Here is a 27,587-nt window from a genome sequence, read left to right as displayed (position 1 = left end):
TAGAACCAGGGCTCCAGCTTTTGTCATCGCAAAGAACTTAGAAGCCAGCTTGAAGGGAGGGAGACACCTGAAGGCATTCGTGAGCTGAATTAGTCTGTGCGTCCCGCTGATGTGTTCTGATCTCTAACCCACAACCCCTCGCTCCATTTCATTCTGGTGGTGCTTAAATGATAGGTGGACAGGTGTCTTTTGTTGCTGCTCTTCTTAGACAGCTGGGTCTAACAAGAAATCTGTGCCGATCAACTGCAAATCACCCAGAGGTCTATCAGTAGATCGAGGTCTATCTTCTCCTGACCCCAGTCTTAACACCACCACATCTGCCTACTTCAACTAGACGGAGAGAGAAGGAACCATGAGCCCGTCATGCAAAATTTTGTCCCAGTGAAATTTTGGATGACGATAATGGATTGGGGCATGGGGGGAAGAGGAAGGGGCAAAGTTAAGTTGTTAACAAGGCGGTGAGCAACACAGAAGCCAGAGTTGCAAAAAGAAAGAGAGAGAAAGGTGGAGACAGACAGAAAAGAAGCCCACAGGCCACATGTGTAAAAGGGATCAACCCCCTTGAACTTTCCACACAGCACACATGGATTCTGGGAAGGAGGAACATGGAGAAAAGAGGGGAAGGGAAGAAGCTAGGAGCCAACCTGGGAATCTAAACCTCACAAAGGTTCTTCAAAAAGGAGTTTCGATGCTGGCCAGAAAGTGGACAGAGCCAACAGTGTGATGTGGCCGCAAAAAAAGCGAATGTTATTTTGGGCTGCATTAATAGAAGTAGAGCTTCCAAATCGCAAGAGGTACTGGTTCCTCTCTATTCGGCCCTGGGTAGGCCTCATCTAGAGTATTGCGTCCAGTTCTGGGCTCCACAATTCAAGAAGGACGCAGACAAGCTGGAGCGTGTTCAGAGGAGGGCAACCAGGATGATCAGGGGTCTGGAAACAAAGCCCTATGAAGAGAGACTGAAAGAACTGGGCATGTTTAGCCTGGAGAAGAGAAGATTGAGGGGAGACATGGTAGCACTCTTCAGATACTTGAAAGGTTGTCACGCAGAGGAGGGCCAGGATCTCTTCTCCATCATCCCAGAATGCAGGACACGAGTTACAGAAGACAGATTCCAGCTGGACATCAGGAAAAACTTCCTGACTGTTAGAGCAGAACGACAATGGAACCAATTACCTAGGGAGGTTGTGGGCTCTCCCACACTACAGGCATTCAAGGGGTAGCTGGACAACCCTCTGTCAGGGATGCTTTAGGGTGGATTCCTGCATTGAGCAGGGGGTTGGTCTCAATGGTCTTATAGGCCCCTTCCAACTCTACGATTCTATGTTTCTATGACTCTCCTTGATCACAGAGGCTTCTCTTGGCCACGCAGTCTGTTGCCATGCCTCAGCATCCGCCTGAACAAATCCTGACTCACAGCATCTTGTCTATTAGACAGCAGATTTGCAATGGGAAGGAAGGGAGGATTCTCCTCTAGGAGTTGAAAATCAGAGAGAGGGAGATACAGCTCAGACGAGGGGAGGGCAGCTTTCCTTTCGGCTTGAGCTGATATGCCAGCTGTGCCCCTTTCCACTGGACTTGCATGCTCCGGTAACCTCTTGGCTTGACTGCTATCACGTGCTGTCTGCAGGGCTGCCCTGCAAACTTCACCAGGTCCGGAATCAGCTTGTATTGGAAACTGGCCGCAGAGTTTGCATCAGGCTGAAGCTTTATCTGCTGAGCTGTTAGCCATCAAGTTACAGGGAGCCAGATTCCAGTTGGACATCAGGAAAAACATCCTGACAGTTAGAGCAGTATGACAAAACTTCAGGAAAAACGTCCTGACGGTTAGAGCAGTACGACAATGGAACCAGTTACCTAGGGAGGTGGTGGGCTCTCCCACACTAGAGGCCTTCAAGAGGCAGCTGGACAACCACCTGTCAGGGATGCTTTAGGGTGGATTCCTGCATTGAGCAGGGGGTTGGACTCGATGGCCTTATAGGCCCCTTCCGACTCTACTATTCTATGATTCTATGAGTTGAGCAGAAAATGCTGATACTTTATGGTACTAAAAGGCCTGATTCTGGGATGCATTTAGGGAGAGCGCCTTTCCCCCCCAATGCTACCCACTTCCCTGCAAAGTCAGAAGCTGCTGCTCTAGGCACGGCCACTTTCCAAAGCGAGATATGGCATCCACTGACGTAAAGCACCTCTTTGCCAGATGCTGGGGCCATCCTCACACCTCGATTTCTAGGTGTGCATAAAACCGAGAACACTGACTTCTGAGGCATGGCTGGGGGGCATTGAAAAAAAGAGAAGAGGGATAGCGACAGAACTGAAAGACACTCTGGAGAGACCACGGGGAGGGGGTGCAAGGAACACAAGATGGAAAAAGAGCGTCCATGCGTGCTTGTGCATTCGTTCATCCACTGAACGGAGCGTCTGCAAACTCCCAGGGACAGCAGAAACAGAAAAGGGGGACAAAATACTTTAGGAGATTTGCTACGGACTACTTCTTGGGAAAGGGAAGGGACATAAAGCATTCTAGCGAGCCAGAATCTTTATGCGCAAAGGCAGCGAACGGAAAATACCTAGGCATATCCTTATCAAGGAAGAGCCTGTGAAGACACAGAAAGCTTTCGTTAGTGCAGCCCAAAGCGAGATCAGCTGAGAGGGAGAAGAAACAAGCAGGCGGAAACAGAAACAAAGGCCAGCCAAAGCAGCAACCCCCCCCAAAAAAATCACATTTGCAGATAACAGATTGTTAAAAGAAAGGAAACCAACCAACCACACACACACACACACACCATGTGATGTGTACCCAATTGCTGGCATTTTCGACTTTTCAATGCTCCCATATTTTCCCAGCAGGAGCCACACCCCAGGGGAACCGGAGACAGAGAGAATAAAACCTGCCCCCCTTAACCTGCCCCCTCACCCCCTCCAGATGCGTTAGGACGACGTAACTGGCCTAGTGTCAGTACTCATTTCATGGCACAAGGGGGCAGCCTCGCTCCTACAAAATGGGAGCACATCCGCCTTTATCGGGTGGGGAGGAGAATATATTGAGAAAGCCGAACAACAGAGCAAAAGTTCACCGAAACAGAACTGAGAGACGTTTCCTGAACGGAGGTCTCCGTGACCAGCAGAGGCCACCGGTGCTGGGATTGCGGAGGGACCACGAAGAAGAAGCGAAGAGTGGAAAGAAGCCGAATTCCGTCAGCGTCACGTGGGGCTTTTTCTCTGCTCCTGACAAATTGCTATGAATACCCATAGCCCTGCTAATTCCAAGATGGAATATATCTTCAGATTCCTGCATTGAGCAGGGGGTTGGACTCGATGGCCTTATAGGCCCCTTCCAGCTCTACGATTCTATAATTCTCTATCTTCCTTCTGTTCCAAACCTATCTGGGCCAATCCTTCAGCCAGAGTATCGAATGTCACAATTTCGTCCTCCTTCGCTCAATCCCTGCCTGGATCCTCTCGGTATAGATTTGCGACCCAGGGACGGCATCAGATCTGCGATCCGTACAGCAATCGAGCACACTGTTTACGATCTCAAGGCACTGGCTGATCTCAGTATTGTCGTTTTTTTTTTAAGTAGATGGTTCTTAGACCTCGTGGTTATGAGCGTAAGAATGGAAGGGCGGCAAGTCACAGGTTCTAAGGGTTTACAATTGCATGTGTGATTTCTACCAAAGGTTACAAAAAAAAAAAGGCTGAAAAATGACCCTGCACAACTACAATCCCAGTTTTATCTTATGTGAACCGCCCAGAGAGCTTCCACTATGGGGCGGTATATAAATGCAATAAATAAATAATAAATAAATAAATAAATAAATAACCATAAATATGTTCGTCCCTCAGTCATTTTGTTGGCTTTGCAGCAACAGACGTCGCATGGCTACACCTCTAGAAAACATATGCAATATTAATCGGTCAAACACCTTCTGGCTGGGAGATGCTGGGAGTTGTAGTTCAACACAGCTAGAGGGCGCCGCTAATAATAATAATAATAATAATAATAATAATAATAATAATAGTTTATTTCTTACTCGCCTCTCTGACTGGATCGAGGCGGGGAACAGCAGCAAGCATAAAATACTGATTAAAAACAGTATGCACTGTTAAAAACATCCTAAAAGCATACTAAAAGTATCCTAAAATTCTACTGGATAGGCCTGCCGGAAGAGATCAGTCTTGATAGCTTTCTTAAACGCTAAAAGACTGTCAAGCTGACGAGTCTTCTCCAGCAGGCCGTTCCACAATCTGGGAGCAGCAGAAGAGAAGGTCCTCTGGGTAATGGTTGTCAGCCTAATTTTGGCTGACTGAAGTAGATTCTTCCCAGAGGACCCGAGTGTGCGGGGCGGATTGTACGGGAGAAGGCGATCCCGCAGGTAGCCTGGACCCAAACCACGTAGGGCTTTAAAGGTGATCACCAACTCTTTATATTTCGCCCGGAAACTAATTGGCAGCCAGTGAAGAGATTTTAAGACTGGTGTAATTTGGTCACCCCTAGGTGTACTTGGTGACCCACCTGGCTGCCAAGTCGGGGCAGGGTGGATTTGAATGTCCAGCTGAGCAAATGGAGTCAAGTCAAACCCCTTCCTACCTGTTGGAGCTGTGAGAAAGCCGCAGGTATTTTGCAGAGATGATGTTCAGCGACAAGATTGCATCCACTGCCGCTTCATCCACTTCTGCTGTGTTTCTGATGCGCCCTAGAGACGAGGCGGGAAGGGGCGGAAAGCAAAAATATATATATATCAGGGTAATATTTAGCCTGGGGCCAAACTCAGCGGAAACCGTTTATTTTCATGGCATGGGAAAGAGACAATCCGAGAGAGGCAGGACGTACCGACCACCAGCTCCCGCACGTCCTTCCAGTGCAGCTCGTTGCCTTTCTCGTGGATAATCGTGACGGTGATCCGACGCTGAATTCCCTGAGGAAATTAAGGAAGCAATGCTTTCGTCTCACCCTCCTTCTCGGGGGCATAAAAAGAGGCACGCTGGATCAGGCCAAGAGTCCACGGGAAACCCAGAAGCAAGGCATTAGTGCAATAACACCCTCCCGCCCATGTTCCCCAGCAACTGGTGCACACAGGCACACTGCCTCTGATACCGGAGATGGGATATCGCCATCAGGACTAGTAGTCGTAGAGAGCCCATCTCCCACAAAAATTTGGAGTTAACGAACAGGGCTCTACTAATCCATGAGTGAGATTGTTTCCCCACCACCTCCAACCTGGGGCCCTCCAGGTGTGTGCTGGACTACAAGTCCTGCCATGCTGACTGGGGACAAAAGGAGTTGTAGTCCAACACGCAAGTGGAGGGCCCTAGGTTGGCGGGGGACTGGCCTAGAATGTTGACTCCTTAAACCGGGAGAGCATAACCAGGGGCCCGGATGTCGCCCCCTTCCTGGGGGTTCAGACACTGGATCCGGGGGGGGGGGGGCTGCCATTTGTACTCTTGCAGTTACAAGTGCTACCAGGATCAGGTGGTGGGGCGAGGAAAGGTTCTCTGTCTCCTCCGCCGACAATCCTGAGAGAGATCACTCTTTTCTCACTGCGAGCAGCAGGGAAATTTTTAGGTTGACCCTATGAAAAGGAGGACAGGGCTCCTGTATCTTTAACAGTTGCATAGAAAAGGGAATTTCAGCAAGTGTCATTTGTATATGTGCAGAACCTGGTGAAATTCCCTCTTCATCACATCAGTTAAAGCTGCAGGAGCTACACTACAGTGACCAGATTTAAAAGAGGGCAGCTTTAACTGGTGTGATGAAGGGGGAATTTCACCAGGTTCTCCATATATACAAATGACACCTGCTGAAATTCGCTTTTCTATGCAACTGTTAAAGAGACAGGAGCCCTGTCCTCCTTTTCATAGGCTCACCCTAGGGAAATAGCACCCTGTTTCTCCATGCGCATGCGTGCAACCAAGCACGTGCTCATGTGTGCATACATGGGTCCACCCTCCCTCGCCCCGCTAGGGAATGTAAAGGTTTGACCTGAAGGAATCCTACAAAACTGCGTTTTGCTATCGTGTCACTTTTTACACTCTGTTTTACATCCTTTATATTAACTTTGCTGGTCTGTGACCGTAACAAATGAAATGATGATGGAGCCAAGATGGGACCATATTGTTCCTGAGGAATTCTGCCAGTCAACCGTGGCAAATGCCGCCAGCCGGAGGATGGGAGCAGGGCCCGGTCGAATTCAAGAAGGTGAGGCGCCGCTCTGCTTGCGGACAGAGCGCCTGAGCTTCCATTTAAGCATCACAATACCTGGTGAAGCAGAAAGGTCCCCTGGCAGGGTAGCCCCCCAGTGTGGTCCACGATAGCAGGAATGTATCTGCAGCCGAGGGAGAGTAGAAAAGCGCAAAGGTTAGAGAGAGAGAAGGCTGTAATGAACCCTCCGCCCAAGAGCTCATGGGGAACAACCTCCGAACCAAGAGCCCGTAAAGGAAGCTACACATCAAATGTAAGGGCAGGACCCTCTGTGGAGGAAGAGGCCTCAGCTACCGCCCCGCCGCCACTCCTACAAGACAGAGAGGGTTTGCAAAACGTGGAGAGGACCCGACGCACAGGCCTGCATCCATTCTGCGCTAAACCAACCCAAAATCCTGCACGAGCCGAATTCTGCACCTTTTCTTCATTCGCATATTTCATTCTGGCTTTGTGAGTCACGGAAAGGGGCAATGCAGAGCACCAAAATCCTGCCCTTCATCCCCTGGGGAGTGGGGAGGGGAAACAAACAAACAGCTAAAGATATGGAAGGGACCTTGAAGGTCATCTAGTCAAACCCCCTTGCTCAGGAATCTTGCAACTACAGCATCTTTCACAGACGGCGATCCAGCCTGTCCCTCTACACCCCCAGTGAAGGAGAGACCTCTGCTTCCCAAGGCCACTTGTCCCGCTTTCAAACAACTTTTTCCACAGGGAGGATCTTCCCACGTTTCGCTGAATGCTGCCTCCCTGCAGTTTTCCACGGGATCGCCTAGCTCCCCCTCTGCTGATCGCCCGAGCAATGTTGGCTTATCTGGGCTGCCCGAGAGAGATGGGGAGTCAAGGCTGAACTCACTCTCCAGTCGGCTCCAACTCGCTGATCTCGAACCAGACCAGGAGGTCGTACTTGATCATGCTCTGTCCCACGCTGTGCTTGCTCATGGTGTTGAGCTTGGTGGCAGGGACTGGAAGAGAAAAGGACGATTTGCACCCCAGGGGGAAAAAACCGTACTAAAGGAAGGAAGGAAGGTGTGTTCCTCTGGACTCACACAAGAGAAGCTTAAATCAGGGGAGGGGTTCAAGTTTTTTGCAGGACCACAACTCCCGTCGGGCCCAGCCAGCATGGCACAAGCATCAGGGATGATGGGAGTTGTGGTCCACCAACATCTGGAAGGTCACAAATCACATCCACTCTTGACCTTCAAGCGATGGGCCGGGACCCACAAGTGATTTTTTTCTATACTGCCCAAAGAGGACGTTACCCCATAAGGCGGCTTTAAAACCCCTTAAATAAAACTAAATACAGTTATGTGCATGTGTGTGGCTGAACAGCTCTGGGAGAGGAAGGAGACAACTTTTACTGTACTTTTTCAGAACTAATTCATTCATTTATTTTTACACGTATATTCTGCCTTTTCTCCTCTTGCAAGGAAGCCAAGGCCCCCGTGACGCTCTCCCTCTCTGTCGTATCCTCCCGACAACCTTGTGAGGTAGGTCGGGCTCAGAGTGTGTCACCCAGTGAGCTTCCAAGGCCGAATGGGGACTCAAACCAAGATCTCCCGAGTCCCGGTCCAACACTCTCACAACTACGCCGCGCTGAACCCAAATGGTCGATGCACGAGAAGCGTCCGTGCAGATGTAGCTCAGATTTTAAGTGGCAGGGAGAGATGTCACATGAAGAACGCCGAAAAACATGGCTGTGGAGCAATCGGTTGCCCGTTCATAGCTGGCCTCCTACATAAACAACAGCTGCCGTTGTGTCCAAACGGCAGCCATGAGCTCATCACATCTGGCTGGAGCGGCCAACTAATAGGAGACGGCCGGTACGAAGTGATGCAGCCCAACAGCACCGCAAAGAAACGCTCGTTGTGCAGAGGCAGGCTCAGGTATTTCGGACAACCGCCTCCGATTACAGCTCATGCCCAAAGCAAGCAACTGGCTTTCAGGGAGAGGGTAGGATTTTGCGGGAAACGTGATTTTTAAATATATATATCCCAAAACCAAAGTTGTCCCCCACCATCATCTTTCAAGAGTTGACTGTGCAGCACGTTTTATCTGAAGTTTGACTTTGGCATTCGGCGATTAATATTGATCCGTCGCAAGGTGGAATCTCTGAGAGCTTTAGAGCAGGGGGGATGAACGCTGGCCCACGTGGGGTCCCGATCCGGACCTCCGGGATTGTCCCAGATCGCCACACCCCCTTCTCCCAGGCCTGCCCCCTTCCCCCCCCCCCCGACCACCTGTCACTCACTGGTTCCCCAGTGTTTGCACATTTTATCCCCGTTCTAAAAGATGGAAATGTTTTTCCATCGTTCTAAAAGATGGAAAGGCTGTTAAAGAGAGCTTTAAGCTGCAGTAGGCTGGCATTTTTTGAAATTTCGGGGCCACCCCTTCCGTCTTCAGCCAACATGGAGGGAACCACCAGGGCCCTGGAGGGAGGAGCCAGGAAGCGTTGCAGATGGAGACCGCTGGGGTAGGATGGATGATGGTGAAGATGGAGACCCACCAAAACACCCCTTTACAAAGTGTCGCCAGGGAGAGGAGGCGGCACCCAGCCCGGCTTTCTTTGTAACCCCGCATCAGCCCTTTTCAATCCTTTGGGATTTTTAGCCATCACGTGGTTTACTTTTCATTTCCACCACTACCAAAATCTATATCTACCGTATTTCTTCAATTCTAAGACACACTTTTCCCCCCATATAAACATCTCTGAAAACGGGGTGCGTCTTAGAATCGTGGGTGCATTTATTATTTCTTAGAATCTAAGCTTTTTTTCTGTTGGTGGTACTGAAATTAGTGTGCATCTTACAATCGATGGCGTCTTAGAATCGAAGAAATATGGTATATCTATATCTATAGATCTTTTTCAAGTGAAAACAAACAGATACGTAGGATTCTAATACAGCCTTGCACGCTGTAGAAAACTCTACTATGAGACTACCAAAGAAGTTGTACAAGGGCCTGGACCCTGCCCAACCCTGGCCTTTCTTAGAAACCACACTGCTCTCTGGAAAAAAATCATGCTAATGCAAGTAGTGATCGCATTTGGAAAATCTTCTCTGGGCTTAATAAGCCGAGATACGTCCGAGCCTTTTGCCAGGGTATACGGTCGCTTTGTGCAAGCCGGCTGGCAAACAAGCCAGGCAGTCTTCTTGTTAACTATAGTTTCCCATGTTGTCTGAACCAGAAAACCCTGGCTGCGAGCTTAAGAACAAACCGGAATATTAAACCAACTTTAACCCGTGATTTCATATCCTGGCTTGTTTTGAAGCTGTTAACCACAATCTTCCTGTCTGGAGAAAGAGGAGATGGGTGTTGGAATCCTGGAATGGATCGTGTTTTGTATTTGTATTACTGTTACCCGGGGACGGTGCAGCTGGACTCTAATTGTATAATTGAATTATTGTCTGGGACTGCATTTGCATTAATTGGTCAATTAGTGATTGCATCAGTTGTACAGGATTTATTATAAAAGTAGCTGTGTTTTGTAAGGTACCTTCCCTTCCCTCATGTTACCCCAACTCGATGTATGCTGTGTAATTTTGAACGTCTGTGAGTATATTTGTATATAAGTGCCAAGTGCTAAATTTATTTATATCTGTCAGTAAAGGATTGCTTTTAAACTTTACCAAGAAATCCTTTGTCTCATTCGTGTCTAGCTGTTATAGCTGAGCCACTGTATACTACTGCTAACAAATATTAGTTCAAGCCTCTGCGGCCCAGACAGGTTAATGAGTTTCAGAACTAACACTCTGAACCGCCCAGAGAGCTTCGGCTATTGGGCGGTATAAAAAATGTAATAAATAAATAAAAATAAATAAACATCCTGAACTAATAATTTTCCAACAATGGGTAGTATCCAACGGTGTCATTGAACTAATGGAACGTATGAAGCTGCCTTATACTGAGCCAGACCATTGGTCTATCTAGCCCAGTATTGTCGACACTGACCGGCAGCAGCTCTTGAAGGTTTCAGGCAGGATTCTTTTCCACGCCCTGCCTGGAGAAGACGGAGATCGAACCTGAGACCTTCTTCATGCGTAGCAGGGGCTCCATCACACTGAGCTACGGCCTCTCCCCTGAAAACCAACCCTTGTGCAATGGGAAATTAAAACTAGCCAGAACGAGCTCTTACACAACAACACACAACTGGTTTGGGGTAGTTTCCCCATTGTGCATGCGCTGGTTTCTGCTAGTGCAACGTTGGATACGACCCTGAACGGCTTCCCGTTCTGTTAATTTGAGATACGATCATCCGAAAACCACGGCAGTGCTGGAGGCAAAAGGCCAAGGTTCAGGTCCGCGGAAAGAGAGGGAAGGAGCTGTTCCTACATCTACCAATGATGGGATTGGGCTACTGACCATCTCGCTTGGGGAACCGCTCGGTCTGACAGCTGGGGACCGGCAGAAAGAGAAACGGCGGCAGCTGGTCGGCCCCATCCTGGAAAGCTGCCACGGCGGAGGACGCGAGCACGTTGGCGTGCTCGGAGAACGTGTTCAGCACGTGCACGTTCACATAGCCAGACATGAGATACCTGATCAACTCAATTTTTCTCTCATGGTCTGGAAAAGGCAGTGGGGTGGATGAGGGTAACCGGGGGGCGGGGGGGGGAGCAGGGATGTGGCGGGGAAAGCGATGAGGCGCGCAGGCAACGGCAAGAGAAGAGGGGGCATTTTCAAAAAAGGACAGGCCAAGGAGATTTGGTGGGAGAGAAGAAAGGTCGGGGTGGGTGGGAGGGGGAGAACAGAAAAATTCAACATGCACAATTGAAAAGTAAACAGAGAAAATCAAAGGATTGTTGCAGCAAGCTGGGGGTCAGGGAGTGTTACTGAGAACAGAACGGTTTATGAGTCGGTGGGCCCGTTCAGAAGACACCTTAAACCATGGCTTAACCATGGTGGTTAAGCCAGAAAGCCAGGCCGTGTTCAGAAGACACCTTAAATCATGGTTTTAACCGTCATGGTTAAGCCAGAAAGCCAGGCCATGTTCAGAAGACACCTTACACCATGGCTTTCACCATGGAGATTAAGCCAGAAAGCCAGGCCGTGTTCAGAAGACACCTTAAACCATGGCTTTAACCACAGTGAAAAAGGCATTTTGCTTCATTCAACATGGTTAAAGCCGTGATTTAAGGTGCCTTAAGAACACAGCCCGGCTTTCTGGCTTAATCACTGTGGTTAAAGCCATGGTTTAAGGTGCCCTTCTGAACAGCACCAATAAGACAGGGCTGCCAAAGCAGACCGAGTGATGTGCTACAGACAGGGCTGCTGCACCCTCTCATCTGGGCCCTCGACCCTATTTAATAATAGTGTGCTTGGAATGTGACTGAAGGGAACCCTCTCAGCTTGCAAACAGACACTCGCCTATGGTGCGGGAAGGAAGCCTCCAGGCAACCACGCAAGAAAGCTGCAGCAAGCTGACCTCCCCACCCCTCACCTTAAGGGCCAAATGACCAAAGTATGTACAGGTGGGCTACTAAATGTTTTTGCAGGCTGGGAATTTTTTATTTCAACCTAAGCTGGGACAGTGTCAGGAAAATGGGCTCACTCTCTATTTCTTCTCCTCTTATTACATTTTGCGTGAAGCCGTGAGGTACGGAAAGTGAAAAGTGGTTCTTACCTGGCTTTGAGAGCGGCATGGGAGGAGGGAAATACCGCCGGGATGGCTGCGGGGGGCTGCAGAGAAAGGAGGCAGTTATCCTTGGGTCTACGCCGCCCTGAGACTCTCGTGATACAGGGCGGGAGACAAACGTTTTATCAAATAAAGAAATAAAATCTGCGTTCCGGTACCTGTTGATATCCTGTCCTTGCAGGTGGAGCGGATGCTGCTGATAATGGCCAAAGACTTCGAACACGATGGGCTTCGTCTTGATGTATTCTACAAAGGATTCCGTCACTTCCACGGAAATCTGCCCGAGGAGACAAGGAACGGGGCATCAGAGGAAACAACTAGAATGCCTTCAGCCCGTCAGCCGCACCATCCTTGAAGAGGTGGAGGGCGTGTCCCTGTTTGGAACTCCATTCTAGCGACAGCTTTGTCACGCACAGAGACATCGCCCGCGCTTTCTTAAATGAAACATCGAGGCCAGGGGTATCCCGATTCCCAGGGGTCGAAAGAAGCCCGCCCCACCCAAAGGGAGCCGCCTCGGGAGTCCCCACTCCCCCGTCGGCCAACTTCCACTTACATTCTGGACGTGATAAAAGCCGAGAGGCGTCCCTCGGCCGTTGTTCTTGAGGGGCTCGGTGGAGAAAGCTTCGTCGTGTCGATGAAGAAAGCTAGGAGGAGGAGAAGAATCAAGCCAAGTGCAGACGGTTCTGCTGCCAAGTCCCTCCCACCCAGAAACCTGCATGCTTTTCGTCGAGCTTTTCCCCCAATCAGGGGCTCTTCAGATGTGTGGGATGAAACTCCCCTGCCCCCCAAGCCATCAGGGCCACACATCTGGAGATTGGGGGAAAGCTGATCGAAGAGGACGTGTCATTGGAAGGGGCCATTTCGGCCGTCGGCTCCAACCCCCCTGCTCAGCGCAGGTATCCTCCTCAAAGCATCCCTGACAGGCGGCTGACTAGTCTCTGCTAGAATACCTCCAGCGACGGAGAGTCCATCACCTCCCTACGCAGTTGGTTCTAGGGTCCAACTACTCGGACCGTTAGGATGCTTTTCCTGATGTTCAACCGAAATCAGCCTTCTTGTAACTTAAGCCGGTTATTTCATGCCCCGTCTCTGCTAGAATACCTCCAGCGATGGAGAGTCCATCACCTCCATACGCAGTTGGTTCTAGGGTCCAACTACTCGGACTGTTAGGACGCTTTTCCTGATGTTCAACCGAAATCAGCCTTCTTGTAACTTAAGCCCGTTATTTCACGCCCTGCAGCCTCGGATGATAGCTTGCGCCCATCCTCTTAAGATTTGAAAGAACTCTGAACAGAAAGTGACAGACGCATCCATCCCTAGATGTGGCCCACAGGGCAGGTGCTTACTTGAACTGGCAGAAAATATCTGCGTATTCCGGGAGGATCCCGCTAGCTTGTAGTACCGTCACGCGGAACGTGAACACGCTGCCCAGTTTCAGGTGGTCGCCGACTTCTTCGGTAAAGCCTTCCATGACCATCTTGCCGTCCAGCAACGTGCCAGACTTCAGGTCTGAAACAGAACGGGAGGGTTGCCCCGTGAGGTGCTACCACGCCCAGCACTCTTTTCACAAGGAGTGACTCGAAATCCCTTCGAGATTTCCCAAGGGGACGTCACGCCCTCCTGCTGTAGTTGTGTTCAGGCTACAAATCCTGCCAACTTCTAGAAAAGGAGGAGGAGAAGGCCCCAAGGGGACAATCCTGTAGCTGGGAGCGCTGAAGGGGATTCTCGACAACCATCTGATCATGCGTATCTTTAAGCTTGTGGTTCCCGCTCCATGATACATTCGTAAGATAAAAACTCCCCCCAAAAAGCGGTTTTAGGGACAACTGGATTCTATTAATAATAATAATAATAATAATAATAATAATAATAATAATAATATTTCTTACCCGCCTCTCACTCTGGATCGAGGCGGGGAATAACATAGAATACAAAAATACTAAAAAATACATACAACTGATTAAAAATATATAAAACTAATACATTATTAAAGTAACAGCCAGGCATCTTAGAATTCGACTGGATAGGCCTGCCGGAAGAGATCAGTCTTTATAGCTGTCTTAAACTCAGGAAGGCTACCGAGTCTCCTCTGGCAGGCCACTCCACAGTCTGGGAGCAGCAGAAGAGAAGGTCCTCTGAGTAACAGTTGTTGATCTAGTTTGTACTAGCTGAAGGAAATTCTTCCCAGAGGACCTGAGTGTGCGGGGCGGATTGTACGGGAGAAGGCGATCCCGCAGGTAGCCTGGACCCAAACCACGTAGGGCTTTAAAGGTGAAAACCAACACTTTATACTTCGCCCGGAAACTAATTGGCAGCCAGTGAAGAGATTTTAAAACTGGTGTAAATTGTGACAGCCCCCAGCAGCTCACCCCCTCAAGTCGTGCACTCCATGGATTCAGCGTAATATACTACGACACTCAGCTCACTGTTCCTTGTTGTCCAACCATCTCTTCATCTGGAACTTGATCCCAAACCTTTCCCAAAAGAGATCCACCATTTGCCCTGCACCACCGGCCCAAACATTTGCTTCTCGTCTCCTTACCCAGGTCATTCATTCTGTTGATTTCTTCGGGAGGCGTGTTGACCTCTGAACTCTGCCCCTGACCTTCCACAATCCTCAGTTCCTCCAAGGACAATCCGGAACGGGTCATGGCGACCGATGAAAAGTTGCTCTGAAAACAAAGCAAAAAGAGAAAGGCTCTGAGTTAAGCCAGCTTGCCCAACTTGGTGCGCTCCAGATGTTTTGGACTACAATACCCAGCATCCACAACCACTCGCACTGCTGGCTGGGGCTGATGGAAGCTGAAAACTAAAACAGCTGGAGGGCCAAGTTAAGCCTCCTGTCTTCTTCTTTACATGCAAAAGAGGTCTTTAACAAAACTCAAGGACATGCTGACGCAAGGGTCCAATCAAGTAGTAAGTTACCTTGTTAAAATACTCATTATCAAATGAAATTTTAGCCGTGCCAGACTGTCGGACCCCAGATCCATAATCAGGAGCTTCTTCGTCAGCTACGGGGGAAAAAGAGAGAAAGGAGGCAGCGGTCAGACGAGAAAGGAGATTTCAAACAAACTGAAGCCATCCTTAAAAGGGTAAAACCAAGCCCTCACTGTCCAGTTCTACTAATTTCAGCTAACGTCACCACCCGTCTAAAGATTAGCTCATGGCCTAAATCATTTTATATGACGCTGGGGAACATCTGACCAAGAACAGGCCTGTGTTATTCCTTGCTGAAGAACAGAAATGAAAACGCCAAGATTGGGATCCCAGAAGAGGCATCCGTGCCGGAATTGGGGAGGCTGGCACGTTGCAAAGCCAAGTGACGCCTTACCGGCAATAGCCTGGACCGCCACACGCAAGAATCCACGCACTTCGCCTTTCTCACTGACCACGGCTACTCGGTGGATAAGTGGGACCGGGTAGAGAAGATTGCTCAGGTATACAAATGCCCTAGGGAGTGGATAAACGAGTACAAAAGATTAGATCACCGCTTGAAAAACAAGATTTGCACTTGACTCGCTCAATAGGCATTATATGATACATTCTTGGCCCAGAGATCTCTTACTGAACCAATCCCAGCACTAGCCGGTACACCTCACAGCTAAAATTCATGGAAACGGACAAAAAACCTCAACCAACCACTCAACGGTAGCAAATTATAGAATCATAGAAAAGTAGAGTTGGAAAGGGCCTATAAAGCCATCGAGTCCAACCCCCTGCTCAATGCAGGAATCCGCCTTAAGACATCATGATGTTGGTTTATCAAAGATACGTTTTGGAATGGAACACGACCATCAATGTATTTATTTATTTATTTATTTTATTTATTTTTAAAAGCAGGTCAGGAGAGATTTAAACCTATGGCCTATATGTGGAAAGGCGTTTTAAAAACCTCAAGTACAATGTGAAGATGGTTACAGAGAAGTGTTAAAAGGTGTTTTAGCTTTTCTTCACACAGTATTCTGAAACACTTTGAAAAGGGGGATTTGGAATCAAATATTGACCTCCTCCATGCAAATTCTCATGCCGTCCACACTCAGAAACTATAGAGCAACGTGTCACCTACATTCCCTGGAAGAGCACAGATTTCTCACTTTGGAGGCACAGGCAGCCCACAACTGTACAACTTTGTTAGAAATAACATTGTAAACAGAAGGCTAAAATATCACACTTAATTCTTCCAAAAAGGGTTTCAATCTCTGCGGCAGAAGAAGAACGTCTTCATTTCAAATGATGCCTCCACATCCCCTGCCCCATAATTTTACTGGGGCTGAGGCAGAAGAGAGGAAAGGGGGGCTTTTATGTCACAAATAGGTAAAAAGAGTCACGTGTGGACAGGCAGGCTAAGAAAAAAACAAAATGTGGACTAGTGACTTGCAAGGGCTTATTTGCAAGGCTGCATGAGTCTATTCCGCTACTGCCCTGCATCCCTTTCCCCACCAGATGGAAGTTTCCTGAAATGAAGAGAAGGTGAGTGATGTTAAAACGCAAACTCAAGTGATTAAAAATAGATATACGTATTCTACAGCAAAAATGTTGACGAAATGGCAACACAAACGAAACAAAACAGAAAAAAAAGAAAAGATTTTAATAAGCACTAGCAGCAGCAACGAAAATGAACAGAATTAGGTGCAACTCAGCACTGGAAAAAATCAATGAGGAACGACTTCCTTTTTTCAGTCTGCTTAGAAGAGACGGGAACACAGATTGCGCTGGGGAGAAAAAAACCGGAGTTTTGTCCGTTTTGGAAGTGTTTAGAAAGGAATCATTTCTATTAAGTGTCAGGCTCTGCTGAAGACCCAAAGCTTCGTTTTCCTTCCCAGTGGGATCAGAGAGAGTCTTGCATAAGAGATTCAAGGAGACGCTACGTCAGAATCCACACAAGTCATAAATAAAGGCAAGCGTTCAAACGTATGCTTGTTATTGTTGTGGGACAAGCGGCAAATTAAGTCTTTCTCTACTTCCTCACCATTAATGTCTTAAAAAAACTGCATCCAGACAGGCAGTTGCACAGTCTAAGACAGGATTTCCCAAACAGTTTGATGCCGGAGGCGCAACCAGGGTCAGGAATCGGGTTTCGCGCGTCACGCTTCTACTCCAAGCGCAAGCAGCTTCTGAAGCAACGGGCAGGCGTCCTCCTTGTGATGGCGGCTGGGTTTTGCTCGCATGGCCTCCCAAGGACCCATCGTCACCTTTGCCCAGTCAATCCCGATTCAGGGATGGGAATGGCGCCACTCTCGAGATTCCACCGTCCCTTCCTTGGCCAACTCTACCGCAGATTGCGTGGGGATCCTCGTGTACCCCCACGCCCTCTGGTTAAGACAATGTCACAACTTGGCACTGGGAATCCAAGAGGCACGAGCTCCCTTCCATCAGAAACAGCACCAAGAGTAGGCACGGTTAGGCGCATGCGGAGGGTCCTCTGGAGTTGCGCCTCCTCTTCACCGCTGCAACCTGGTTGTTCGTCTGCCTCTTGCCAACGGTGGCAGGGAGGAGGAGGAGGAGGAGAGGCCATGGCCTCTTCGCTCCCTGGTTCTCGGCCCGTCCAGCAAGCAAGCGGTAGCAATGATGAGAAAGGAGATGTGGAGCGAGAGCAGGGAGTGGAAATTTCGGAGAGAAAGGAGCGGCTGCCATGGAGGGCGACTTGCCCCAGGGCTCTCAAGCACCTGGCGCTGGTACTGACCCCTGGCCTGATGGGCACAGGGCAGTGCACATGTGGAAGAACGTGGCTTCATTCTCCGAGGCAAGCTTAAGCTCCTCCCGCAGCACATGGTTTAGGAAGGAAAGGAAAGGAACCTCTTGTGCAAGCACTGAGTCATTATTGACTCTTGGAGGGATGCCAGCTTTCGCTGACGTTTTCTTGGCAGGCCTTATAGCGGGGTGGTTTGCCGTTGCCTTCCCCGGCCATGATTACCTTTACAGTTTAGGACATCACTCATTTAAGGTGATTGTCAGAGGCAAGTGGGACCTGCTCAGGGTTCCAGCCAGCTAGCCAAGTCCCCTCCTGTTCCCCCACCCCACAAAAACACCCATTCGACATTCTGCGGCCGCTGACAATATATCAGGGGAGGGCGCTTGCCCCCCTAAAATAAAAATGTGACACCCACCACCCTTGTGGTTCTCCCTAGCATGCCCGTAACCCCTCGTTTCCAAACTGCCGCCTCTTGTCCACAGCTTCGTTGGCACTCAGCAACTGAGTTCGCTATGAGAAGGATAGGGTTTTTAGCAACAGGGTGTGCCCAGGAACGGCACTATGGTCCCCAGGGTAGCTGATCCATTTCTCATACCTACATCGTATGTGAGTTCTCCCTGCAACTATTATAACTGTCCCCTCTTTGCCCCAGCGTCTGCTTTTCAGAGATGTGCTGAATACAAGAACGTAAGAAGATCAAAACTAACTGGATCAAAACTGGATCAAAACTAACGTTGCCTTGGAAGTCCCAGTTAGTTATTAAAGTGAATAACTACTGAGGCCTGCTAATTGCCATTTTTCCCCTTCTAATAATCACCCGAGGCAATGGCCATCACCATATCCTGCAGCAGTGAACGGCATAGATGATTGATGCACTGAGCATCAATCTAGACAATGCAGCAGCAGACTGAAAAAGGGGGGGGGATGGTATATTAGCAGAAAGATTGGTGAGGTAAAGTGGCATACTCACACACAACAAACCAAAACGTTAAAAAAAAACACCAAACTAGAAATAAAGTTTAATGCGGAAATCCGTATCCAAACACAATGACAAATGGAACTCAAAGGATGATCATGGTGGGTTATTTCCCCTCTTTAGATAAACACAACATCAGGGCAGGGATTCTGAGAAGAGGCTGCACAGATCTTTCCCCGTTTCCCCAACTCCCCTCCTGGGAATCCGTCCAGCGGACGCGTTCAAGCTTCCACAACCACCCAGCATGCCGGAAGAACTGGCCACTGGGACTAGCTCTTCTCCTTTGGGCCACAAGGTGGCAATCGACACATGAATTAGAGCGCCTCCGCTCAGCTGCGAGGAGCTGTGGGCCACGGCACGCTCTGCGGGCTCCCTGGCATTTTAGGACAAAGCGGGATTTGAAAATAAATAAATGAAATTGTCAGGACCCTCAGCCCTTGGACCTTTCTAATGTCCAGTGGAGGGTTTTGAGGAGGGTGGGGCAGACAGTGCTTTATTCAGGGCCTTCCCGGCTCCTCCTGGCTTGGAGGGTGAGACCCCAGCCTCACAGAAGTCTCAGGCTACAAAATCAGGCAAGGACCCTTTAACAGTCCAGTCAGCTCCTCCATGAGGGGAAGAACTGGCTGCACTACCGGTCCTGTCAGCCCACATAAAGCTTCAGTTGCCTTTAGCTCTTTGCTGAGACAACATCCTCCTATTGTTCTGCTGGGAGAGAGCTCCAGCCAGCAGGACCCACCTGGAGCTGTCCAGGGTCCTATTTTCTTCCTGCCTTGTTCTGACTGCCAGCTACCAGCTTCCCCAGTGAGCTTCAAGGGACAACGGAATGGGATAAGAATGGTCACTCAGCAGATTAAGAGAGGTGCACTGCACTGGCCACGTTGCAGTCTGTACGAAGCAGCAGCGGCGTGTTGCAACTTTCTCCATTTTAATCCCTTTGTGCTGCTCTGATTCCTGAAGATGTCGCCAAGCAGTAGCCACAGGCCGACAGTCAAGGTGGCCTAGAAACGCATCCCTTTAGAGGAATGCGTTAAACCTGAGAACGGCAGGGCGCGAAGTTTAGAACCAGCTTCAACTTTCTACGCTTGTGCATGCGATGGTTGCAAGCACAGAACGAGCACAAACTATATTTTAAGCTTAGACCTAGGGGACACCTTTGTGCAAAGGTCGGATGACCCGCTTGTGGCAGGGGTGAGCAACCTGGAGGCCTTCAGATGTTTTGGCCGGCGGCCCTAGCCAGGATAGCCGGTGGTGAGGGATGGAGGGAGTCATAAGCCAAAATGCCTATGGCTTGGCTTGAACAGCTCCTATTGCCAGGCTATGCGTCAGCAGCCCATGGAAAGAGCGAGCCCCCGTTGGCCGTTCTTACAGTGAACCTCACCAACCTTCCCACTAAAATGAACCAAGGGGACCGGTCGTAAAACGGGTCCTGCCCATCACTGAAGAGGTCCGATCCCTCCTCGGTCCCAGCGTCGGAGCCGGTATCGTCCACAAAGGCCTCGTCGTCAAAGTCCTCCATCTCGTCCTGCTGCTCGTCGGCCAGCTCAGTGATGTCCGAGTCAGCCGTGGAGAAAGTGGGGGAGGGTGTGCGGTCCGCGAGGCGCTCGTTCACACAGCCGTGGAAAATGGGGGAGCTAGATATATCGGCGAACGGAACACTTTGATTAACGCAGGCAGAAGGGGAGCGGGGGAAGGGGTGCGGGGGAGAGAGAGAAAGAAAGGGATAGCTTCATTCAACCACGGAGCCTGCGGCTGAGCCCAGCGCACAGCACGCTAGGCTCAAGTTACAAGCAAAAGCCCTGGACCATATGGGGTTTCGGAGAGGAAAGGAGACATGGCAGGAAGGAGAGGAGGAAGAAAATCAGGCAGGGAAATGAGGAGGGCGAAGGAGGGAAACAAAGGAAACAGACTACACAACCAACTTGGCTCCTGTATGCCGATACACGTGGTTATTTTGAGTTCGTTGTATCAAGCGTATTACCGGAGGCTCCAGTTTCCAGTGACTTAAAGCAGAACATTCTACATATTCGGCAGAACAAGTTTTTTGGATTAGTGTTCCCCCATGTGGCACCCTTCAGATGCGTTGGATTGCAACCTCCGTTATCCCCAGCCTGCATGGCGCAGTCTAACACATCTGCAGGGTAGCAGGTTAAGGAAGGCGGTGATAGATTGAAGCAGCTGGACTGTTCCACTTGAGTACAGGGGCTCTGGGGTTGTTTTTAAATGTTCCCCTTTAAATAAATTAATAAGAAAAGCTCCTTTCAAGTACTAAAAGTTAGACTATCAGGGGAGAAGGCTACATGAAACCTCTACTCTTGAAGTGCTAGTTGACTACATGCAGAGAGGTGGAGGGGAGGGTTTTTTTTAGGTCGGGAAGCAATCGAGGCAATTCTCTTCTCAAGTGGCGTGGTCCAGACTTCCCCCAGACTCGTGCGGTTGCAGTGCGCAAGCAGCTACTGAGCAAAAGAAAACAAACGTGGGCACACCCAAATGCAAAACCATTTGCGCCCTGCTGTCGGAACGGTTTGCTCGTCAACGGAGCAAAACGTCAAATCAGGCCCCGCTGAGCAGACGTTGTGCAGTCGCAGGACGCGGAGGTTTTTCTCTCCCAGACTTTTCAAAAGCTCGTACTGCTTCAGAGCTTGCATACAGCCCTGGGCCTGCTTCACTCCACTTTCACACCTAGATCTTAAAGGAGAGAGCGGCCTTGCACCCCAATATTCTTTAACGTATTAGGTCGGAACTGAAGAAACTAAAAAGGCGGTTTGGAAGTTAAAATTTTTACAAAGGCAAGCCAGTGTCTGCATACACAGGGAAGCGTGATGTGCAAACTAGGGCTGGGTGAATCTGTCAGCCTCCAATTCTGTTTCTTATTCTTCCAATCTTAAGTTTGGCATGTTCCAAAATAGAGTTTTTCCGATCTTAAATCTGGTGCATCCTGAACTTGCTGAGAATTCATTTTTAAAAGTCCTCATGTAAATTCATATAAACTTTTGTGCGTGTTTGTCCCGATACATGCATTTTTGTACACATTTTTGCTTGAAATATACTTTTTTTAAGAACCTAGTTAGAGCCCTGATGCTGGATCAGACCCAGGGTCCATCTAGTCCAGCACTCTGTTCACACAGTGGCCAACCAGCTGTCAACCACGGAACCACGAGCAGGTGGTACATTTCTAGTACGTTTCCTAATGTAATGCATTTTTCAACGTTATTTTTAAAGTTATAGACGCATTTCGATGTGCATCTATAACGTTAACATACCCTAACGTACCCGTTTATGTACACACCATTATTTATTTCTTGGGATTGGAGAACTCCAGTCCAATTTCAAATGACAGGAGAGTTTCGGTTCAGGCAGTGGTCCGAAAGGCAAAATGACGCAAGTTCGCATTAAACTGTGAACCGAATTAATATCGATAAACCGATAAACACATACGGGGTCCATTTTTGCACAGACCATCAATCTCCTGAACTACTTTCAAGTCCTGGACTGAATGCATGAGGATGACTGAACAACTCTGCAAAAAGAAATGTGTTCATCTGAACTTGCCCCAACATGGCCTTTTCTGTCACCAGGAAGCATTTTGGATGACGATGCTGCTGCGGTTTCAGCGTGGAGATCCCAAGTGCGGCCTGCAACCCTCCGTTCCCCATCAAAACGGAATCCTCGTAACATGGACACGAATGGGCCAATCAGGCCTTGTTGTCACCTACCTCCCAACCAGCTTGAACCAATGGAATCGGTCGTAGAAAGGGTCGCTCCCGGTCATGGTGTTCTCGCCCTCCTCCTGAGCGTTGGAGGCCATTTCTCCCGCTCGGTCGTACATCTCCCGCATCAGCTCCAACCTCTGCCTGCAAGGCGGAAAAGGGGTTGTCCGAAGGTGAACACAGAGCCTGGATTGATTTAGGACCTTGGGAGCTGCCTTATCCAGAGGGAAGGGAAGCAGCAATCAGGCACCCCTCCATCATGCCTGGAAACAGGTCCAGCTGAGAACTCTCCCCCACCCCATGCCCACACAGCCCCTGATATCAACTCTCACTGCTGAGACCATCAGAGAGAGAGAAAGAGGCAGCCTTTCCACTGGGCCCAGGGCCTGCTGAACTTTGCAACAAAGAATCTAGTGCCAGGATTTGCCTTTTTCCTCCTCCCTCACAACCCCCTTTCCTTTCATGCCATGTCTACTCGATGGTAAGCTTGCGGGCAGGGCCTGTCTTGTTTCTGATCTTTGTAAGCTGTCTTGGGAGCCTTTTTGGCTAAAGGGTGGGACAAAAAAAAACCCATAACATAAATAAATAAATAACCCTGAAGCATCCATTGCTCCATTGACGGCAGCAACTCTCCAGAGTCACAGGCAGAGAAGATCTTGGGATAATCCACATGAGTGGAAGCCTTTACGCTGGAAGGGACTGCACCCCTCCCTGCCACCATGTCTCAGATTTTGCCAGTGAAACTCTGCAAAAAAGAGCAGCAATTTTGGAGCACGGGCCTCGTCGGGAAAGAAAATTGCACCCATTTTGGCTGCTGCCGCTGCCGCCACTGCAGCAAATGTGGCCGCTGTGACAGGGAAGGTGTCAAGGGCTGTAAAAATGATCAGGGGAGGAGGGGCTGCACGAGGCCTAGCATGTGTATCTATGCAGACAGGGGAGCCTGGCGGACATTTTGAAGCCTGGCAAACTTCTCTGTAATGCTCTGTTTTACTTATGTATTACATCAGCCTTCCCCTACCCGGCACCCTCCAGATGTCTTGGATTACGGCCCCCATCAGCCCCAGCCAGCACAGCCCATGGCTGATGGGAGCTGTAGTTGTAGCAAAGATGAATATGATTATTATTTATATCCCGCCTTTTCCCAATGATCCTCCTCAAGGGTCCTTCTCCGTGAGCTGCTGCCAAAGGAAGTGAGGCAGGTGGCTACCAGGAGGAGGGCCTTCTCTGCGGTGGCACCCCGGCTGTAGAATGAGCTCCCTAGAGAGGTTCGCCTGGCACTTACGGTGAACTCCTTTTGACACCAGGTAAAGATCTTTTTATTTTCCCAGTATTTCAGCAATTTACTATGATTCTATACTTTCGTATTGTGGTTTTAAGCTTTCATATTATAATCTATGTTATGGTTTTAACTTTTGTGAACCACCCAGAGGATTCAGCTATTGGGCAGTATAAAAACGAAATGAAATGAGATGAAATAAATAACTAGTCCAACGCATCTGGAGGACGCCATGTTGGGACAGGTGTGTTACGTTTATATGCTGGCCTTATTCCCAGGAGTTTGGGGCAGCCGTACAGGGCTCCCCACCCCATTTTACCCCCACAACAACCCTGCGAGGTAGGCTGGTCTAAGATTAAAATCCTAGCCCAACCACGACGCCACCATGGCTCTCGCTGTTGTTACTGGGTTTGGTTTTACCACTGCTGGCTTCCCCCGCTGTTTTGGATGCTGCTGTTATGTTGTGAAACAAGATACCAAGAATTTTCAAGAAAGCAGAACATCTCCCTAGCCAGGCTGCTGGACCGCAGCAGCTGGTTCGATGGCATACTTGAGCTTTTCCAGGGACCAATAGTGAGTCGCGCCGTTCTTCAGATCCTGGACTTCCACGGCCACTACCGTCCGGGGGAAAGGCCAGCGGTCATCCCGGGTCTTCTCCGCCTCGGGAGGCAGCAGTTCCGGAGGCAGCGGGGAGTAGAGCGTGTCGGTTAACAGGACAAACTGGAACTGCACCTGGAGGGAGGGGAGGCAGAGGAGAAGCATTTCGGACAGGAACCAAACGAGCAGGAGAGATCTAAACGGAAGGGGACTCGCTCGCTTTGAAGCAGGAGGCTAGAAGGGATGGGACCGTAACTTCTCCACGAGGAAGGCGGCTGCCTAGTTGCCAGCGAGATCTGGCTAACAAGGGACCCGTCCACACTCCACGCGCACAGAGGCGAAATCTGGAGCAGCCCAGCCACCACTGGCGAACTTTAAGTGCTTTTCGCAGACACCAGGGGAAGTGGAACCCTGTTCAGCCCAAGGACCAACTTCCTTTTCAGAGAGGCTTTCAGGGGCTGCTTTCCAGCAGAGGGCGGAGCTGAAGGCAAAGGGGGCGGGGCAAAGGGGGCGGGCTCTTCCTGCCAGTCACTAAGCCTTAGGAGAGGTGTTTCATCCTTAACAGTTTGGGGGGGGGGGAATTGCACAAAAGCTGGGAAACTACCGAATGATTGGTAGCTGAGGGAAAAGGGGGCGTGAGGTTCTGGGGAACCCCGGAGGGCCGGATTTGGCCCACGGGCCTGAGCTTCCACACCCCTGATGCATGCCACTCGACGAAAAAGAGTTTCCTCTCCAAATTGAATCCCTCCCACCTGGGCCAAACGGTTTGTCCCTCAGGGAGTCTGGATACCCTTGCAATGGACAGCCACACACACCCTGGAAAGCCCCCTACCTTCTTTTTCAGCTCCACGCTGATCGCGTTGCCTTCTTTCAGGTAGACTGCGTTGCCCCACAGCTGATCTCTCAAGGAAGTGAACTGGTGGAATTTCCATTTCCGGAAAGCCCACTGGGCAAGTTCGTACTCGTGCTGAGTCCAGGGCACTGCCGGGAGGAGAGAAACAGCTTAGTCTCGTTCGTGTTGGAGATGGGGGACGGGGTGTGTGTCATTTCTCATGCCCTCCCACTCTCTCAGATTATTTAACTATTTAAATATTCAGAACCTATAGCACAGGCTTCCCCTAAGCTTCTTGGGTCATTAGGAACATTTGAAATTTTGCGTCATGTGGGCGCTCACAGAAAATGGCTGCCGTGGTGGCCAGGCACAGAACGTTCGATTCCCAGTGGGCGCTGTCACAAAATGGCTGCCATGGTGGGCGTGGCCAGGCACAGAACATGCTGGTATTAACATTTAAAGCCCTAAACGGCTTGGGGCCAGGTTATCTGAAGGAACGCCTCCTCCCATATGTACCTGCCTGGACCCTAAGGTCATCCTCAGGGGTCCTTCTCCGCGAGCCCCTGGCAAAAGGAAGTGAGGCAGGTGGCTACTAGGAGCAGGGCCTTCTCCGCTGTGGCACCCCGGCTGTGGAATGAGCTCCCTAAGGAGGTTCGCTTGGCACCTACACTATATTCTTTTAGACACCAGGTGAAGACCTTTTTATTCTCCCAGCATTTTAATAGTCTATAAATAAATTTTAACTTGGTATTTTAAATTCGTAATTTTGCATTGCTGCTGTTTTTTTATCTGGTTGAGCTTTTATATTGTATTTTATAGTACGGTTTTATACTGTTGTTTTATACTTTGAATGTTTTTAATTTTTGTGAACCGCCCAGAGAGCTTCGACTATTGGGCGGTATAGAAATGTAATAAATAAATAAATAAATAAATAAATAAGAAAATAATCAGTTACACTAATGTAATTTAAGACTCTAGACCAGCGGTTCTCAATCTGTGGGTCGGGACCCCTTTGGGGGTCAAACAACCCTTTCACAGGGGTCGCCTAAGACCATCGGAAAACACATATTTCCGATGGTCTTCGGAAACTGTATTGACTGAACTATGTCATGTATCATCTTTTGTATCATCTTTTGTATTATTAAAGCTATTGTTATGTATTATTTTCATTAGCAAACCATCCCATGACAATGGATTATGTAGAGAAGAACGAAAATAATTTTATGGTTGGGGGTCACCACAACATGAGGAACTGTATTAAAGGGTCGCGGCATTAGGAAGGTTGAGAACCACTGCTCTAGATGCAATAGTCTCTCAACTCCCCCCGCTCAAATAGTATTATTTATTATTTCACTTACTTCAAATGGCGGCCATTGCTTCCCCATCTCCCATTTCATATGCACTGTGGCCATAGTTCTTTCCATATGCCGTTTGTATAGAGGTGTTTGCAGATGTTGTTCTACTGACATAACAACTATGTTGTTGTTTTTTGGCTATTCTTTTTCTGCCACATTTTTATACTGTTTTTATACTGGTTTTTTTATGTTTCTGATGGGGTTTTTTTTAAAAAAAATTGTATACTTTTTAATGTTTGCCATTTTTAACTGTTGTAAACTGCCCAGAGAGCTTCGGCTATGGGGCGGCATATAAATGCAATAAATAAAATATAAATAATATACACATGCTTCACACGTTTTGCTACTCTGCTGTTTTTTAATGAACGCTTTGAACGCTTCGTTGCATTGCTTTATATTTCTGTAATCTGCCCTAAGACTGGCAACACAGAAGGGTGAAATATAAGTCTTTAAAGTACCAACAGCTATTGGTACTGTTATTCCAGAGCTCTGGATGAAATGGCACATTTTTTGATCATACTATACTTTTAGGGTATATATTGGTTTTAAAAGGTCTGTCTCATTCATCCTTAGAAGAGCCCTGTAAACTTTAGAGTCCCAAGCTGAGGTCTGTGGGGACAAACTGAATGACTTTTGGTAAGTTCCCCACTCAGGGCATAAAAAATGTAAGTGTCCTCCCTCACGGGGCTGCAGTGAGATAGAATCAGGAGCTGCACACTGAGATGAGTCTCCCAGAACTTTTACTAGAGAAAGAGCTCTTTTTTTTTTTAGACGATCAAGAAGAGTATTGCAGTCTAAATCTCAGTCCACAAAAATGTTCCTAGAAGATATCGTTTGTGTCAAATGGCAAAAGCCAGCCGTGTTGTGCTACGGCAAAGAAAGCTAATTCTATGCTGCACAAAGAGGAGGAAGGTATTTAACAACAACAACACACACGTGTTTGTAGTCAGATACCAGCCCAGACCATTTCAGATATACCCAGAACACACCTTCCTCTTCTTCTTCCTCCTCTTCCTCGGTAGTTTCGGCAGCCAAGGACCGCGTCTCAACCTGCTTCTGTAAGGCTTGGAGTTTACTCTCATAGTCCTGAAGGGGAAAGAGGAGAGACCGTGTAGGAGAAGAGACAGACGAAAGTGGGGAAGGGAGAGAGAGAGAGAGAGAGAGAGAGGGAAAGGAGCCGGAGTAACACACAAAATACACCAGAGACGAGACAGCGAGACGAAAAGAGGCAGGCTGAAAAGAGTCACAGCAGAATTCTCTCATAGATTCAATTCTCAGAGAGACCAGATGCCTCCTACCGCTGCTCAAGCTGGAAAACAGCTGC

The 27,587-nt window shown here is 49.0% G+C and overlaps 1 protein-coding gene across 9 annotated transcripts in view; it reads right to left on the bottom strand.

The window, feature by feature from the left end:
- The window catches only part of KIF1B (kinesin family member 1B), a 137,537-nt gene that overhangs the window by 10,252 nt on the left and 99,698 nt on the right, over positions 1 to 27,587 (bottom strand). For 6 of the 9 annotated variants that reach the window (XM_063145497.1, XM_063145499.1, XM_063145498.1 and 3 more), the window contains 16 exons: positions 27,253 to 27,349; positions 24,909 to 25,057; positions 24,030 to 24,211; positions 22,210 to 22,347; positions 19,879 to 20,127; positions 15,160 to 15,278; positions 14,754 to 14,839; positions 14,371 to 14,500; positions 13,175 to 13,337; positions 12,382 to 12,472; positions 11,987 to 12,105; positions 11,817 to 11,872; positions 7,053 to 7,161; positions 6,257 to 6,323; positions 4,832 to 4,916; positions 4,589 to 4,694 (listed from right to left, as the gene is read on the bottom strand). In XM_063145497.1, coding sequence (XP_063001567.1) covers positions 4,589 to 4,694; positions 4,832 to 4,916; positions 6,257 to 6,323; positions 7,053 to 7,161; positions 11,817 to 11,872; positions 11,987 to 12,105; positions 12,382 to 12,472; positions 13,175 to 13,337; positions 14,371 to 14,500; positions 14,754 to 14,839; positions 15,160 to 15,278; positions 19,879 to 20,127; positions 22,210 to 22,347; positions 24,030 to 24,211; positions 24,909 to 25,057; positions 27,253 to 27,349 — 1,946 coding nt within the window. The remainder of the gene's footprint in view (positions 1 to 4,588; positions 4,695 to 4,831; positions 4,917 to 6,256; positions 6,324 to 7,052; positions 7,162 to 11,816; positions 11,873 to 11,986; positions 12,106 to 12,381; positions 12,473 to 13,174; positions 13,338 to 14,370; positions 14,501 to 14,753; positions 14,840 to 15,159; positions 15,279 to 19,878; positions 20,128 to 22,209; positions 22,348 to 24,029; positions 24,212 to 24,908; positions 25,058 to 27,252; positions 27,350 to 27,587) is intronic. The other 3 variants (XM_063145503.1, XM_063145504.1, XM_063145505.1) reach the window with 1 other exon arrangement.

The sequence above is a fragment of the Elgaria multicarinata genome, chromosome 20 (genome assembly GCF_023053635.1).
Source record: "Elgaria multicarinata webbii isolate HBS135686 ecotype San Diego chromosome 20, rElgMul1.1.pri, whole genome shotgun sequence".
Classification (NCBI taxonomy): domain Eukaryota; kingdom Metazoa; phylum Chordata; class Lepidosauria; order Squamata; family Anguidae; genus Elgaria; species Elgaria multicarinata.
Note: the sequence above shows the minus strand (reverse complement) of the source record. Positions and strands in the feature narration are given on the sequence as shown.